The 16,022-nt window shown below is 37.8% G+C and overlaps 1 protein-coding gene across 7 annotated transcripts in view; it reads left to right on the top strand.

Annotated features, from left to right (window-relative positions):
• Window positions 1-11,114, top strand: part of nlrc5 (NLR family CARD domain containing 5) — a 99,664-nt gene extending 88,550 nt beyond the window's left edge. For all 7 annotated transcript variants that reach the window (XM_031900763.1, XM_031900764.1, XM_018093489.2 and 4 more), the window contains 6 exons: window positions 4,055-4,138; window positions 5,365-5,448; window positions 7,531-7,614; window positions 8,413-8,496; window positions 9,386-9,469; window positions 11,035-11,114. In XM_031900763.1, coding sequence (XP_031756623.1) covers window positions 4,055-4,138; window positions 5,365-5,448; window positions 7,531-7,614; window positions 8,413-8,496; window positions 9,386-9,469; window positions 11,035-11,113 — 499 coding nt within the window. In that variant the 3' untranslated portion in view covers window position 11,114. The remainder of the gene's footprint in view (window positions 1-4,054; window positions 4,139-5,364; window positions 5,449-7,530; window positions 7,615-8,412; window positions 8,497-9,385; window positions 9,470-11,034) is intronic.
• The last annotated feature ends 4,908 nt before the right edge of the window (window positions 11,115-16,022 follow it).

Here is a 16,022-nt window from a genome sequence, read left to right as displayed (position 1 = left end):
TCCTCCAGGCAGACACCAACAAAGGTGGTAATTTTCAGTAATAGTTTATTCACAACAATATTGCAACGCGTTTCGCAGGCATTTCCTGCTTCATCAGGCAATGTAGAATAAGCACAAAAAAAACAGTGTCTTTGTATATACACACCAGGAGCCTCTGTGAGCCTCTGTTTTGTCTTATCATTATATGATTGACAGCTGGGATTTTAAAATGCTTATATAATGGGTTCTGAATTGAAAGTGAAAGTAACTGTCTGCCCCACCTCTATACCTAAGGCATAGAGACGGGGCAGACATTATATGATTGACAGCTGGGATTTTAAAATGCTTATATAATGGGTATGGATGTGGTAATAAAAAAATTATTTTGGGTTTCATGTTTAATATGAAAAGGACTTTTATTATACAGATTTTTATGTCTGGGTGACAGGTCCACTTTAACCTGCCTTCCACAGAATTACTTACATCACCCTCCCCCCACACTTAGTTTATTATTTCTTCCAACTCTCTAGCCATCCTCTCCCCAAAGCAGCTGCACCATCATTATTGAGGTGCAGCCCATTCCTGGCAAACAACCTGTAACCATTTGAAAAATTAGCCCAAATCCCTTCTCCCTACACCAGTGATCCAACCAGTGGCTCGTGAGCAACATGTTGCTCCCCAAACCTTAGGATGTTGCTCTCAGTGGCCTCAAAGCAGGGGCTTATTTTTGAATTTCTGGTTTGGAGACAAGATTTTGTTGCATACAAACCAAGTATTATGGCCAAACAGAGCCTTCTGTAGGCTTTCAGTCAACTATGGGGCTATAAAGTAGCCAATTATAGCTCTTATTGGCACCCCCGGGAACATTTTTCATACTTGTGTTGCTCCCCAACACTTTTTCCATTGAAATGTGGCTTACATTTATAAAAGGTTGCAGATCCCTGCCCTACACCAATCTCTCAGATTAACCTCCCTAAGCTTCCACTGCCTTCTTAATGTTGCTCATGGCACAAGTAATTATCTCTAAGATAATTACCTTAAAAGTCCTTGCCCTCAACTTTTCACCTAGCTTTTTATTATTTTTTTTTTATTGTGCATGCACAAACACAGGATGCTGGGTCACTGGAAGAGAATGGCATTACAGGGCTGATCAAAGATCAATCTATTATTTATTGAAGCAGCTTTATAGATTTGCCACTTGCACTACCACTTGTCACATGCAAAAAGTGTATTGCATATAAAAAAAAACTATAACTATAGAACTATTAGAATGGAATTTTGAATAAATTAACCCCAAGAAAAGGCAGAGCCTTAGCTTTAATAAAAACAATACATAGGGTAACCTGACCATATAAAAACATTACACTTAATGTTATATATTAAAAAAGAAAGGCAGTACAGATATGGGATCCCTTATCCGGAAACCCGTTATCCAGAAAGCTCCAAATTATGGAAAGCCCGTCTCCCATAGACTCCATTTTAATCAAATAATTTAGAATTGTAAAACTGATTTCCTTTTTCTCTGTAATAATAAAACAATATCTTGTAATTGATCCCAACTAAGATATAAATAATCCTCATTGGATGCAAAACAGTCCTATTGTGTTTAATTAATGTTTTATTGATTTCTTAGTAGACTTAAGGTATGGAGATCCAAATTACGGAAAGACCCCTTATCCGGAATACCCTTGGTCCCAAGCATTCTGGATAACAGGTCCTATACCTGTATATCTGAACCAGGCTTGTATTCTACAGAATGTCATTAGTGCATAACAACACTACTTTATATCTTATTTCAGAAAAATGTATGGATATAGTCATACTCACCAGAAACTAAGGCCATCCTGAGGAGTCATGTGGCCCGGGGCAATATAATATGTGTGGGGCCCCATTATTTATATAATAAAAGGATATATATGCCTTGTGTAATGCAGTAAAATTAATTAGGATGTGCTACACAGTGTAATGCAGTAAAGTCAGGGCTGCCTTTGGACATGTTGACATTGCCCTCCTCATCTAGTGCCAGATTCTGAAACCAGATTTTGAGTGGAGGTATGGCCTGGGCACAAGTGCACTTTCTGAATATGCACAAAAGGGCATGACTTTGCACCACTTAGGTCTATTGCACTTCTGTCTGGAGTCTCCCTGTGCGATAGTGTCCTGTAAAGGAACATGCAAAAACAGTTCTTCAGTAGAAGTAATGCTTATAAACATGTGTTTGAGCCAAAGAAAAGTCCTGTACCACACGAGTTAAAAGCCCCCTACCAGCATTGTGTTTTGTTTACAGAATATTAAGTGGATAATTCACTGTGGCAAAGATGGGATTAACGTTAATAAACATGTTCTATAACTATTTCCTTTGTATTTAAGCCATCTTCATGTTTAAGAAGTGTTTTCCAAGGAGCATTTGTTAGCAGGAGTAGGACTGGGCATCACTGCAGGGCCATGCCATCCCACACATTTCCTAGTGGCTCGCCCCTGTCAGCTGCTGTTTATTTCATGGGTTCACAGTCTTGGGGCATCTGATGACATCACCAGTGAGGAGTACACACTGACAGGCACTGACAGGTTGCCATGGCAACATCCGTTTTAGCAGCAAGTGAAAAGAACATTTTATTTTGTTAGCTTTTCATGCCAGCATTAATATCCTGTGTACTGACCTATGTTATTGCCAAGTGCAAGCTGCATTGGCACCAGGCTCCTGCCATGTGACTTAAAATGTACTTCTGCTTAGTTTTACAACAATAATTTGTATCTGTGTTATACAGTGAACTCTGTGTATTTTATTATATAAAAGGGAGTTTGTGTCTGTGTGTATGAGTTGTTTACACTGAATTTTTGTTTTATAAACATGCATTGTCTTATATACTGCCCACTGCGTATCTGTGTTGTACAAAGAGAGAGACTTGGCCTAGAGGTATGGGATCCATTATCTGTAAACCTGTTATACAAAAAGCCCAGAATTATGGAAGGCCCATCTCCCATAGACTCCAATTGAATGAAATATGTGTTTGTTTTTAAAAAGGATTTTTTTTTCTGTGTAATAATAAAGCATAAAAATGTTTTCAATATAGTTAGTTTGCCAAAAATGTAATCTATAAAGGCTGGAACACTAAAGCCAGAACAGCTCTCTAAGCTGTTAGCAGTCAGTAACCAATCAGTTAGTCACTAAGAGAGCTGAAAACAGGAATTGGTGTTCTGGCTATTATGTTAGACATCCGCCCACTCCAGCCTTTATTGATTATATTTTTGTCTAACTATATTAAAAATATCTTTTATTTTGCGCAGTTTATCTATTTTACCCAGTTTAATTTTTACACTGAGCTGTTCCTTTAAGGTATGGTTATCCAAATTACAGAAAGACCGATTTTGTGTAAAATCCCAAAGCGTTCTGGTTGACAGCTCCCATACTCGTATCTGTATGATGAGGTAGTTGGGCATATCTGTATTATATACAAATCAGTGTGTAAGATTCAGGATACTTTCTATCTATGTTACACTGTTATTTAAAAACAGCTGTGTGGAACATGGGTCAGTATCAACAAGGGTCAGTGTGGGCATCTGCCTTATTTATAGGTTAGTGTGTGTCTTTATAATATACACTGCATTCCATTATATACATTTTATATTATCCCTAAAAATGTGAAAATGTAGTATAATAAGTATATATGTTATATATAGAGCAGTGTATTTCTGTTGTACAAAGCACATTGGGATACTGTTTTTGTCTGTATTATATGTAGGCTTGTGTGTGTCTGTAGAGAGCAGTTTTTGTATAAATGATATAAACAGGCCATTACCTGTACCTTATACATAAGATGCCACAGCCTGCAATTATGGTTGAAAAGCAGAAATGGCTACCTTTTGCAGCAATAACGGCAGCCTGTAACTACTAAGAGCAATTCCTAACTGCAATCGTGTGATGATTTCAGCAGCAAGAAAACACCTTGCAGTCGTTGACTTGACATTAAAATATAAGATGGCCATACAGATTTATACAGGTTTCTAGCAGTTTGGAGAAAGCAGGATAGTTGGTATGTACATGTCTTTTAATCTTTCCAATACATATTTACAGCGTGCAGTCCTGCAGTCTGGGAGCAAATGAAAGCAGTGCATTCTTGACGGCTTTGGTATCTTGCCAGCAGATAGAAGACATTTGGTAAATGCATTTAGTTACTTACAGTATTTTCTGTTATTTTGCATATGGCATATAGGAGGAGAGAAACCCATTCTAATCACTTTCAATGAAAGTATGAATTTTAAAGAGACCTTGATTACGGACAACCAAATAAGCCTAAGAAATGGCATATGACCAATGCTCTTTTCTAGTTTCCCAGCAAACAAAAAGGGTTTTACTAACAATGCATGTCATTCTCTTATATCTCAGTGAATGATGACTTCATAGCACACTGCAGCAATTGGCAACTGTCTGCTGGCTCCCTTATTCTGGACTAGTCCATAGAAAGAAGACACACAATCCCAGCCACTGAATAATTATTTCCTTAAAGGAGAAGGAAAGTCATTTTGGCATTTTACTGTCAATAGATTTGGCACATAAGTGCCACATAGAACAATATATTTATTCTGCAGAAAGCATTAACATACTTGAGTAAACCGCTTTAGAAGCTTTCTCCATTTGCTTAAGATAGCAGCAGCCATTTTGAGTAGCTTCCTTCCTGCAGTCTAGCCGTTATAGCTCAGATCACACATTCATAAGGGAGGGGTGAGGGAATTCTTAGCATTCTCCTGGAAAGGGGGAGCAGGAATGGGGAGAGAAAAGAGAACTGCACAGACTCTGGCCACAGGAATTAAGGATGTTTCTGAGAGATGAAGTCAGACTCTGGAACACCTTGTTTACAAAAAAAGAGACCAGAAATCATGTGTTTCTTTTGATAGAGGACTCAGGGCAGCATTACTGTAAGTGCTTATGGCTGTATTTACATAAACCTTTCTGATAAAGCTTACTTAGTTTTTACCTTTCCTTCTCCTTTAAAGAAGTGTACATGGCAGAAAAAGCTGATTTTTTTAAGTCACTCTTTCTAGGGTTTTGAAAAGCATTAGTAAATACCTCCAAAAATAGTATATCATTGTATTCCTTTTGTGCAAGCTTTAGGAAGCATACCTAACTGCCAATTTATCTAGTAAAGATTGTCTCCTTTAATGTATTACTAAGGTCTTGGTATGGTATATTGAGAGTCTTTATAGGGTTCACAACTCTTTATAAGGAACCAGAAAACAAACCATATGACATCTAAGTGCGCACATGCGGCACTGCTCAGCTAAATGTTTCAACCCCCATTATTAATAGTCTGCATATAAAAGTAAAAATATAATTAAAGTACCACATGAATTGTAATGCCCATAATGTTTGTTTTTATTATCTAGTCTCTCAGGAAACATATTTGGGGAAACATGTCTACTGGAGTTTGCCAAAAGACTTCAACATTTTACCCAACTTAGGAAGATTAAGTATGTGAACTTTAAATGTTTTCATTAGGCACTATTTGTGTTTAAATACCATAGAGGGGACCCTTTATAAGTCTGTTTCACTAAATAGACTGTTTTACTAAATAGGTGTTTTCTTGTATTAAATTGCAATATTTCTTTCATGGCCAACTTACAATAACCATTATTTAAATGAATGCAGTGTAAACTTTGTTTTTATTAACCAAAATAATCAGGGAAAGATGAGTAAAACAGGTCTCCCAATCACTTTGTCTGGGAACTATATATTTATAATATAAGTAGATGTGTATATTAGCTTAAAGGGGTGGTTCACCTTTAAGTTCATTTTTAGTATATTATAGAATGACCAATTCTAAACAACTTTTCAATTGGTCTTCATTATTTAGTTTTAAAATTAATTACGTTCTTCTTCTGACTCTTTCCAGCTTTAAATAGGGGTCACTGACCCCGGCAGCCAAAAACTATTGCTCTGTGAGGCTACAATTGTATTGTTATTGTTACCTTTGTATACCTTATTTTTCAACTTAGGCACTCTCCTGTTCATTTATCAGTCTCTCATTCAAACTATGCCCTGGTTGCTAAGGTAATTTGCTTCCTAGCAACCAAATAGCTGATGAAACTCCAAACTGATGAGATGCTGAACAAAAGTGAAATACCTAAAAAACTACAAATAATAAAAAATGAAGACCAATTGCAAATTGCAAATTGCATCATTCTCTGTATCATACTAAAAGTTAACTGAAAGGTGATTTAAACCCTAAAAACAGATATGGATAGAAATGTTGTATTTTATATACTGAATTTAATGCACCAGCCCAAAGGTTCAAGATTTCTATAAAAGTAATGATTCAGGCCTTTAAAGTTGTGGACAGGGGGGTCACCATCTTGGATTTTGTTGGAAATGGCACAGACACTCATCTGCTCGGTGTGCTTTAGGCAGCTGTTCAGATGCTAAACTTAGAGGTCATTGCAAATCATCAAGCAGAAAATTAGGTTCACCTCTCATATAAGCTGAGGCTACAGAATCAGCTTTGTATTGTGAATTTTATTTTCTATATGCACAGTATACTGTGAGTCGGTCCCTAAATTTGGGTTACTGACAGCAGCACAGAGCATGCGCAGTGAATCAGAAGAAAAGCAGATGGGGAGCTACTGGGGCATTTTTGAAGGTACATATATTTACTGCTAAAGGGTTGTGGCTGTCATGGCAGGGGCGATTCTGGACATATCGCCGCCTGAGGCGGCTCCTGGATGCTGCCCCCCCCCCCCCCCCCGCTCCCCAGCACTTACCTTCTGAGCGCAGGAGCGGGTCCGGGGGCGGTGAGATTGCTAGTGCAGAGAGCGCAATTGCGCTCTCTGCACTAGAAGAGCCGAATTTCGGCTCTTAAAGTTACCAGGAGCGGCTTTTTGCCGCCCCTGGTAACTGGGGCGCTTCTGCTGCCTGAGGCGAGTTTCTCAACTCGCCTAATGGCAGAAGCGGCCCTGTGTCTTGGGCTGGTACAGAATCACAAAACATAATGTATAACATTTCTAGCCTAATCCTCTGTTAATCTTTAGTTCCCCTTTAAAGGACTTAGTTGATGCATTGAATGTCTTATGATGTGTGTATACTGATGACACATACCAAAGTTATCATTTGCTTTAGTACCTGGAGTTAAACAGACTATAATGGTGAAGTGTATAGTGTAACTGATAGACACTAAAATGTTTTTTATAAGAAGCCAGAATACAGATTTATCAGCATGCTACAAAAAAATAAAATAAATGTCATCAATTTTATCTTGTTCTTAGAAAAGGTATTAGTATGGGATGTAAGTGCTTCGAAACTGTAATCATTGTACTGAATGCAGAGACTTTTTGCTAAAAGAATATTTAATGGATGAGCACAGAACATATCAGATCATATCATGTCACATCAGTCACTGTATTAAGACACTAGCAGCAAAAGCTGAAAAGATTAAAGTGGATTAGGTGCATAAGAAGTAGTGGACCCCCAGAACAGATGCACTTTATTCTGCAGTCTATTTTATCACAGCAATTATCATTTCTAACTGTTTTGTTCTAACACATTTTATTTATTTGAAGCTTGAAGTTTTGTAAAATATCCGACAGCGTTTCCAGATCCCTGGCGGTTGGCTTTGGAGGCTGTAAAAACCTTGAAGAAATCATGTATGTATAATCAAATGTACAGTGCATAAATAGGGCAAAAAGACCCTTTACATTCATAACAGTACTGTTTCACAGCTGTTATTCCACCCAAGAAAGGTGCCTACAGGGCAGTGCACTGAGCTAGTAATGAAGAGCTGGTAGTGAATGGCTTCACAAATAAAGTGCAGGGCAGACTACAAAGTACAAAACAGGCACAAGCTGCCAAAATTTACACTAAGCGTCTTACACTTTCCTGAATTGTTATTGGGTTCTGCACAGTGCTGTCTGCAACACTTTCTTTATGAGTGGTGAATGGGAGGAGGCATGTAGTAATCCTGCCTTCTACCCACCCCCTAACTTCTGTGTAGTACTTACCTCCTCCAATATGGAAGGCAAAAGGCACTACCAGCGCTATCAGTGGCATTCCTAGACCACACCAGGCCCCCTGCAAAAAAATCTTTGGAGGTGCTCCTCCTGATCTGCACACACTCATCCCTCATGTGCCAACTCCCTGTCCACCCGATCCTCACTCAAGTCCCCCCTCCCTACCCGCTAGCTCTCAAGTAGAAGAGCAATGGGTTGGGCGGTTAGCTAAATCTATAGAGGAAGCAGACCTCACTTTCCTGGCACCTGCACCTATCGCCAAATTTGCATTCTGGTGCTAGATGCAGAGCAGGGTAAAACCTGGACACAAGTGCATAAATGAGTACTAAGGAGTATGTAAAAATTTTTGTAATGAAACATGCAGTGATCATGTGCAGTACAAAAAGCTGAGGTTATCCCGTCAGTAAAATATTTCTAAAATGGAATTTTATTTAGATTATCATGGAACAGCATTGGTGATAGTGGATCGTTTGCCCTGGCCCAGGCTTTAAAAGGAATGAGAAAACTAAAGAAGTTGGAGTAAGTATGACATCCTAATGCATTGGGTAAATGAAATTGCAATGAAATATATTATTAAGGATAATCTCTATTTGAGACAGACAGAAATGTCACGTTCTTGTAGTTATAACTGTCAGATCAGCTTCCTCTGGGCTTTCACTTATCGCCTCAGACTCGGGCAGATAAAACATGTGCTGATGTCAGGGATATTTCAGTCACTTTTGCTAACTGTTATACCACTATTAGGAGACTATTTTAGCTTTTCATCTAGCAATTAAGCTTAACCTTTGTCAGTAAGCAAATATTGTCTCAATAAAAATTCCTTAATTGACAAATAATAAAAAATAACAAAACCTTCTGCTGACTTATTCTTATGGCTACTGATATTAATCTCAGGGTCAGACAATTTGTTGAACTAATGAAAACATTAACATTTTAGTCCAAGGTTCTTTCAAGGGTATGTACATAAGAGAGACTGGAAGGTCTATTTTTCAGTGTGTGGGGTTAGAGAAACCAGTCTATAAGCAGAACAGGAAAAGTATCTTTTAATGCAAGTACTAATGAATTAGGGTTTAAAAGACAGACATGTGCATAGTGCTTACCCACCCCGAGGTACAGCCAAACTGCCTTTATATTTGTCCTTAATGCTGCCATATTCCTGATAATGGTGCATTGTAGTTTTTCAAAGGCTTCTTTTTGAAAATGTTTGGGTTGCTTACTGACCAAGGAGCGTGGCAAAATATTTGGCTGAGGAAGTTAAGTCTGTCAATCAAAGTAATCCAGGGCCGTTAAAAATATGCAAGGTTATTGTGAAAATGTATCTGGCATACATGTGAAGTGTTTGATAATGATAATATATATATATGCCAAAATATTTTATATATGATTATATTTGATATGTTTGTTACAGTCTAGAGAGAAACCAGATTACTGAACAAGGGGCCGAGGCAATAGCTCAAGTTCTGAGCGGCTGTACTGGGATAAAAGTAATCTGGTATGTAAGTGAATGCATTTGAAGATTATGTTATGATTTTGCTTTTTGCTTGCCATGTTTCCCAGTACTGGCACAAGTCTGCTTTCAGGCAAATCTTGCATCTATATCACCAGTGCGAGTGTATTGATGAAAACTTAACACTTGCGCATTTATATGTACAGTATTTATTTTCCATTTGTTTTATTTGCCCAAGCATCTATATAATTGTAACTGGCTTTCAGTCTTACCTAAGTATCCATTGTTTCACTGGCCAGCTGGACACAAAATCCATGTCAAGTCCCACAAGCTGCTATTGTAATTATAATCACATGAGAACCTGGAAGGGGGCACTGATTGGAAGGCATAATATAACTTATAACTTAATATAATAATATGGACATAGTATGTCAAGTCCGTAAATGACACTTCCTACTGTTGGAACCACTTCCTGTGTTCTTTTAGATACCACAATGCTCATTTACAATGCCACACACAGTATGCAAAGTGCAAAAAAGGCCTCAATCTCCTTTTTTGCACTTTTCCCACTGCATGGGGCATTAGGGCTGATTCACTAAGATGTGCGTCTTAACTCACGATTCACTAAAAGGATATTTGCGTTAATTTAGACGCTATGCTATTTGCGTTATTTAAGTCGCGAAGACTATTTTCATATGGTATTTGACGCAGCGCGCTAATTAACACAGCACGCTACTTGCCGCACGTGCTAATTAACGCACGTGTGCTACTTTTCGTGCGCACGCCATATTAACCATACACACCATTATGTTCGTAAAACTACTTTTTTTTAAAATGACCATTTCCCTGCAAACTGGAGGCTGCATCACTCTAGGGCCAACACATACTTGAATAAATCACACTGCAAAGTCCATATTGTGTTGCCAAAAGCTCATGAACTGTACTTTTCTATAATTACCGCCTGCTCCAAGTAGGTGTTAATTTTCGCATCGACTAATGCGATATTTAGTGCGTCTAAGTGTTTATGAATCATGCGTTAGTATTATTTCTGCGCGCTAATTAACGCAATGCGGTAAAATTAACGCATGCGTTAAGTCGCATATCGCGTGCGTTAATTAGCACGCAACCACATGCGTTAATTTTACCGCGTTGCGTTAATTAGCGCGCAGAAATAATACTAACCCATGATTTACAAACACTTAGACGATAATACTTTAGCGAATCGCAAGTTTTTTTCGTGTCAATTTTAATGCAAAAAAGCATGCAATATGCGTTATCGCACTTTAGTGAATCAACCCTTGCAGGCCTCTTCCCTCCATTTCGAAGCACAGAGACCTTCTAACTGCTATTTGAATCTAGTGCGGCCTGCGTTAGGCAGTGCTAGATTCAAAAAGGGTGGGTGGGGGGAGTCACATAGGCATCCTCCCCACCCCTCTGCCTGCCCATACCTTGCATGTTGTTCTGAGGCATAAGAGAATTTACTTCTCTTATGCCTTCATGGTCAGTTCTACAAAAAGTTTCGTGATTTGCAGCAATGCTATCTATAACACTGTGCACAACAGAAATACTATGCACAGCCAGAATGTTTACCAGGTATTATTTATTTATAGTTTATGGAGCAATCAAATTCCAAAGACCATTGAAGAGAAACTACATAATGAAGATTCAAGACTAAATTTCTCTTTTTGAATAAAAAAGGTACAACAAATATTTCAACTCGAATGGAGACTCTTACTCCTGGATTACTGAATATAATTTCCATCCTTTCTGCTGATCGTTAGCATCAGTAACACCAGAAATGAAAATGATTTTCCGCAACTGACAGACTAGTTATCCAGCACAGGTTATATAAAAGCAGAATTTCTGGGGTTTTTTTTAAGGTTTACAAACTGCTTTGCTGCCTGCAGCCATATTTTGTCCTGAACAAATCAGGGTTATTGTGTACATTTAAGGCATTTTCATTTTCTTGTATTATTGGCCTGTAAGTGAAAGGGCCATCGGTGGTTTGTGTGTAATAGAATGTAACAAAAGCCTCATGTTAAAAATAATACAGTGCACAGTAAATTGTATTGTATTGCAAAAATAATACTTGAAATGTTGCCAATTTGTATAATGCAAAATATCCAAGGCTATTGTGATACTAAAATCTACAATGAGTATTGATGCTGATATACAGGTATGGGGTCCATAATCTGGAAACCCATTATCCACAAAGGTCCAAATTATGGGAAGGTCAGCTCCCATAGACTCTATTTTAATAAACTAATTTATATTATTTTATATTTTATAAACCAGTACAGTGTATTTGATCCCAACTAAGATATAATTAATCCTTATTGAAGGCAAAACAATCCTATTGGGTTTATTTAATGTTTAAATGATTTTTTAGCAGACTTAAAGTATGGAGATCCAAATTATGGAAAGATCCCTTATCTGGAAAATGCCAGGTCCCAAGCATTCAGGATAACAATCGCATACCTGTATATAGTTTATGTATGTGAGTGTATAGATAGGTCAGTATAGGTGTATGTCTGTGCATTGGGGTTTGCTTGGAAGAATTGAACTTAATGGATTTTATTTTTTTTTCAACCTAACTTAATTACTGTATGTAACTATGTATCTAAAAAGCATATAGCTAAAATGCACTGAAAATCACCAAAATACAACAAATTGCAAGTAAATATTGCCCAGAGCAAGCTAAACTACTGATTCCAAATACAGTTAATTTCACACAGTTTGCTAATACTTAGCACTCAATTTGCCCAAAATGTCAATGTAATCGCAGGAAATGCTTTGCATTTGCCTCAGAATAGTGCCCCAGTGAAGTGGCACACAGCACTGAAATAAAGTCTGCACCTTGTCTAGATACTGTTTCTCATCACCTTCACAATGTATTGGTAGTTTGCACTTTAGGGATAAGCATGTTGGTAACCAGACCTCTGGTTGTAAAAATAAAGGATGTTAAAATGGATCCAAATAGCTTAAAAAGCAGAGATCCTCTAAACTTGATATGCTGCTGGTCAGTTTTGAACTATTAAGTACCAGCTACTGTGTGTTTTAAAGTTATTACGGCAGATGCAGAGCAACGCTCTAGCATGACATGTATGAATCATGCCTGCACACTCCAGCGTATTTCCGCAGGTGCACATGGCCCTAATCACCCAGCTAGAGCATCCTCAGCTCTTACACACAGGCATTTTTATGTGTTAAAAAAGCATGCTGAGCGCATAAAAAGCGTAAATTGTGTTTCTATGCATTTTTTTTAACTACTGAGTTTGTTTTTGTGAGCTTCAAACGCAACACTTTATTTTATTGCCTCTTGAACATGAGTCAAGTCAAAATATAATTATCTGATGCATTTAGCATATGTCAAACACACAAAACAATGCCCATGTGTAAGAGCCCTTAAAGGGGTGGTTCACCTTTTAATTTAACTTTTAGTATGTTATAGAATGACCAATTCTAATCAACTTTTCAGTTGGTCTTCATCTTTTATTACTTATAGTTTTTTTCATTTTTTGCTGTCTTCTTCAAACTCTTTGTAGCTTTCGAATAGGGATCACTGACCCTGACAACCAAAAAATGTTTGCTCTGTGAGGCTAGAGTTTTTTTTTATTGTTACTTTTTATAACTTTTTTATGTTCAGTCCCTCTCCTATTCATATATCAGTCACTCATTCAAACCACTCCCTGGTTGCTAAGGTAACTTGGATCCTAGCAACTAGAAAGCAATTATTCAAATAATAAAAAGGTTACAAATAATAAAAAATGAAGACCAAATACAAATTGTCTCAGAATATTACTCTACATTATTCTAAAAGGTAACTTGAAGGTTAGCAACCCCTTTAATAATCAAATGCAAACAAGGATATTGGCTCTATCTTTCCTATGTGTTTAAAGGAGAAGGAAAGGCAAAGTCACTTGGGGGTGCCAAAATGTTAGGCACCCCAAGTGACTTTAACCGCTTACCTTGTACCCCATATACCAGCCCGGGGTACCTGTAGCGGAGCGCTTCCTCCTTCCGGCTTCATTTTCCCAAAATGCCAGCGGTCGGCGCATGCACAGTAGAGTGCAAAGCAGACTTCTCTGTACCAGGAAGGAGAAAGCGATCGCAGCTACCCCGGGCTCGTAGGCGATTTAAGTCACTTGGGGGTGGCTTACATTTTGGCACCCCCAAGTGACTTTGCCTTTCTTTCTCCTTTAAGGAATATATAAGGGGAGCCAATCATTTTAACTTGGTATTGATGATTTATCTCTTAATGAATATTCTCCAAATTTTGACAGAGAATGTAGCTGTAATATTTATGGCGAGGGCACATGGTGCGTATATCTGCTTCTCTCAGCCTTGCCTTTTTTGGCCAGGTTGAGAGAAGCAGATCTGCTTGCCTCTGCTCCACTCTGGCGCTTGCTGTAGTTTTTAATGCAGGCACACAAAGGGGAGTTTTACAAGCGGATCCGCATCACTCAGCCTGGCCAAAAACTGAGAGAAGGGCCCCCCCCCGACACGTGCATGCACATTCGCGACCCCCTGTGCGTGTATAATGTAGCATCTTTGCTAAGCTACATTTCAACATGGCTATTGATTTATTTTCTCTCACTCACCTCACATTTTTCAGGGTCTGCATCTTTAGGACTGGCCAAGAGATAAAGCAGCTATATCATGTTTGTGAATGGTTCCCTGATTTGTACAAAATTTTACACATGTTGTTTTCATTTGTATTAATGTTGAAATGAACATGAACTTTTGTGGATTTATTTAAACGCTTAAATAAAAAAATATGTATAAGAGAAGTATATTTCCATTCATTGACCACTTTGAAACGACATCTTGGAATATGAAGTAGTACATAAAGTGATTAAATTTTATGAAACCATAGTATGAACTGTGTGTGAAACCAAATACAGTTACAGGATCCATTATCCGAATACCCATTATAAAGAAAAAATCCGAATTATGAAAAGGCTATCCACCATAGACTCCATTTGAATCAAATAATTCTTACTTCTTGTACTTGTCACAGGGCGGGGCTATGATGCGGCGATCAGCAATCATAATTGGTAATTGCCACGTCAGTCTCAGTGAGTCCTGCCCTTCCAAAAACCGGGCTGTCCGGGTTGACCGGACAGATGGAATTACTCATATGCCGCTGAAGGATAGTTCATTTAACAAAAAAGAGCATGTAAACTTAGAACTGCAAAATAGCATATACAGATAATCCACTGTTAGACAAACAAAACATATAGGGCTATAGTAGAACGTATGCAACAATGCAGGGGGAAGTGGGCAACAGTCAAGAACAGTAGGGAATAGAAGAAGAGATAATGATTAACAAGCAGGGCCTTAATGGTGGGGGATACACAAAGGTAATGGCAAAAAGAAAAGTAAGGTTCAGGTATATAATGGTAATGGTTGCCAGCCCACAGGCATTGCATAACTTTCTGGGGGTTCAATAAAATGTAAATGTTATAAGCTTATGTGGTTTTGCTGTGTCTGGGATAAATACCTTGTACATTAATACATTGTTTTACTTTAGTGGTTACTTTTACAGGATTATTCTTTGCTTTGCCCTCCACATCCTATTGTGACCAGGTTATGTACCATCTGGAATTGGAATAGAAAATGTCCCTATATCTGAAGAAACATGCGGAAAGGAATGGTAATGAGGGCTATGAAAAGACAGCAATGAATGTTGTGTACAATGTGTTATCGTGATCAGAGGATTAGTCTGCACCTTATACAATTGTTCACAAATCACTTAGGTTGTGCATTTGTGTGTCAGAGAGGTCTTGCGCATGCCCCCCATAGAGTAACGTTAATGGGACACTGCTTAACCCCTTTCATTAACACAGTAAGTATTGTATTTCAAGTTAGAACTTTATCCTATATCCTCTGAGTATTTGAGGAATAAGTTGCTCTAAGACATTTCTGCATTCGAAGATGCAGAGACTTTTGGGGGAATTCACAAAAGTGGAGATAGCCTTTTTTTTTAAATAAAAGTGGTGGTAAAACTGGTGTAAAACACTTTCTCCATAAATTCCAACTCAACTGCCACTTTTCAGTTTTTGATGAAAGAAAGACAGTTTACAGAAACTTTTGTGAATTTGTCTTTAAAATGAAATTTTTTACCAAAATTCCCAAAACAGAGTGTAACTCTGTCAGACAAATTCGAAACTCTTCTGTTTTGCTTTGATTCACCAGTCTTCATTTCACACCTCTGGTAGGAGCCCTATTATGGGACCATTAGCACCATATTGTCAGGGGACAAGTTTCTGCCTAACCCTCGAACAATAGGTGCAAAGTCCTCATTTTATAAACAAGTAAAACACTGTTTAAACAAAAAAGTGTAATTTATACAATCTTAAATATAAAAAGTTTTTACCTCACATTTGCATTATTATTCTAGTTTTAGCTTAATGTATGAGGCAATGATAACATTTTAAAAATATATATTGTATAAATCTTTATTTAAAGGAAAAGCTAAGCCCCCCCAGCAGTGTCCCCTCTTTAATCACTTTACTGACACTTTACTTTTCCTTTAAATCAAGATTTACAAAATATATATACTTAAAATGTAATTATGCATTATAATGCAAATGTG

The sequence above is a fragment of the Xenopus tropicalis genome, chromosome 4 (genome assembly GCF_000004195.4).
Source record: "Xenopus tropicalis strain Nigerian chromosome 4, UCB_Xtro_10.0, whole genome shotgun sequence".
NCBI lineage: Eukaryota > Metazoa > Chordata > Amphibia > Anura > Pipidae > Xenopus > Xenopus tropicalis.
This window is presented reverse-complemented; position numbering and strand designations above follow the sequence as displayed.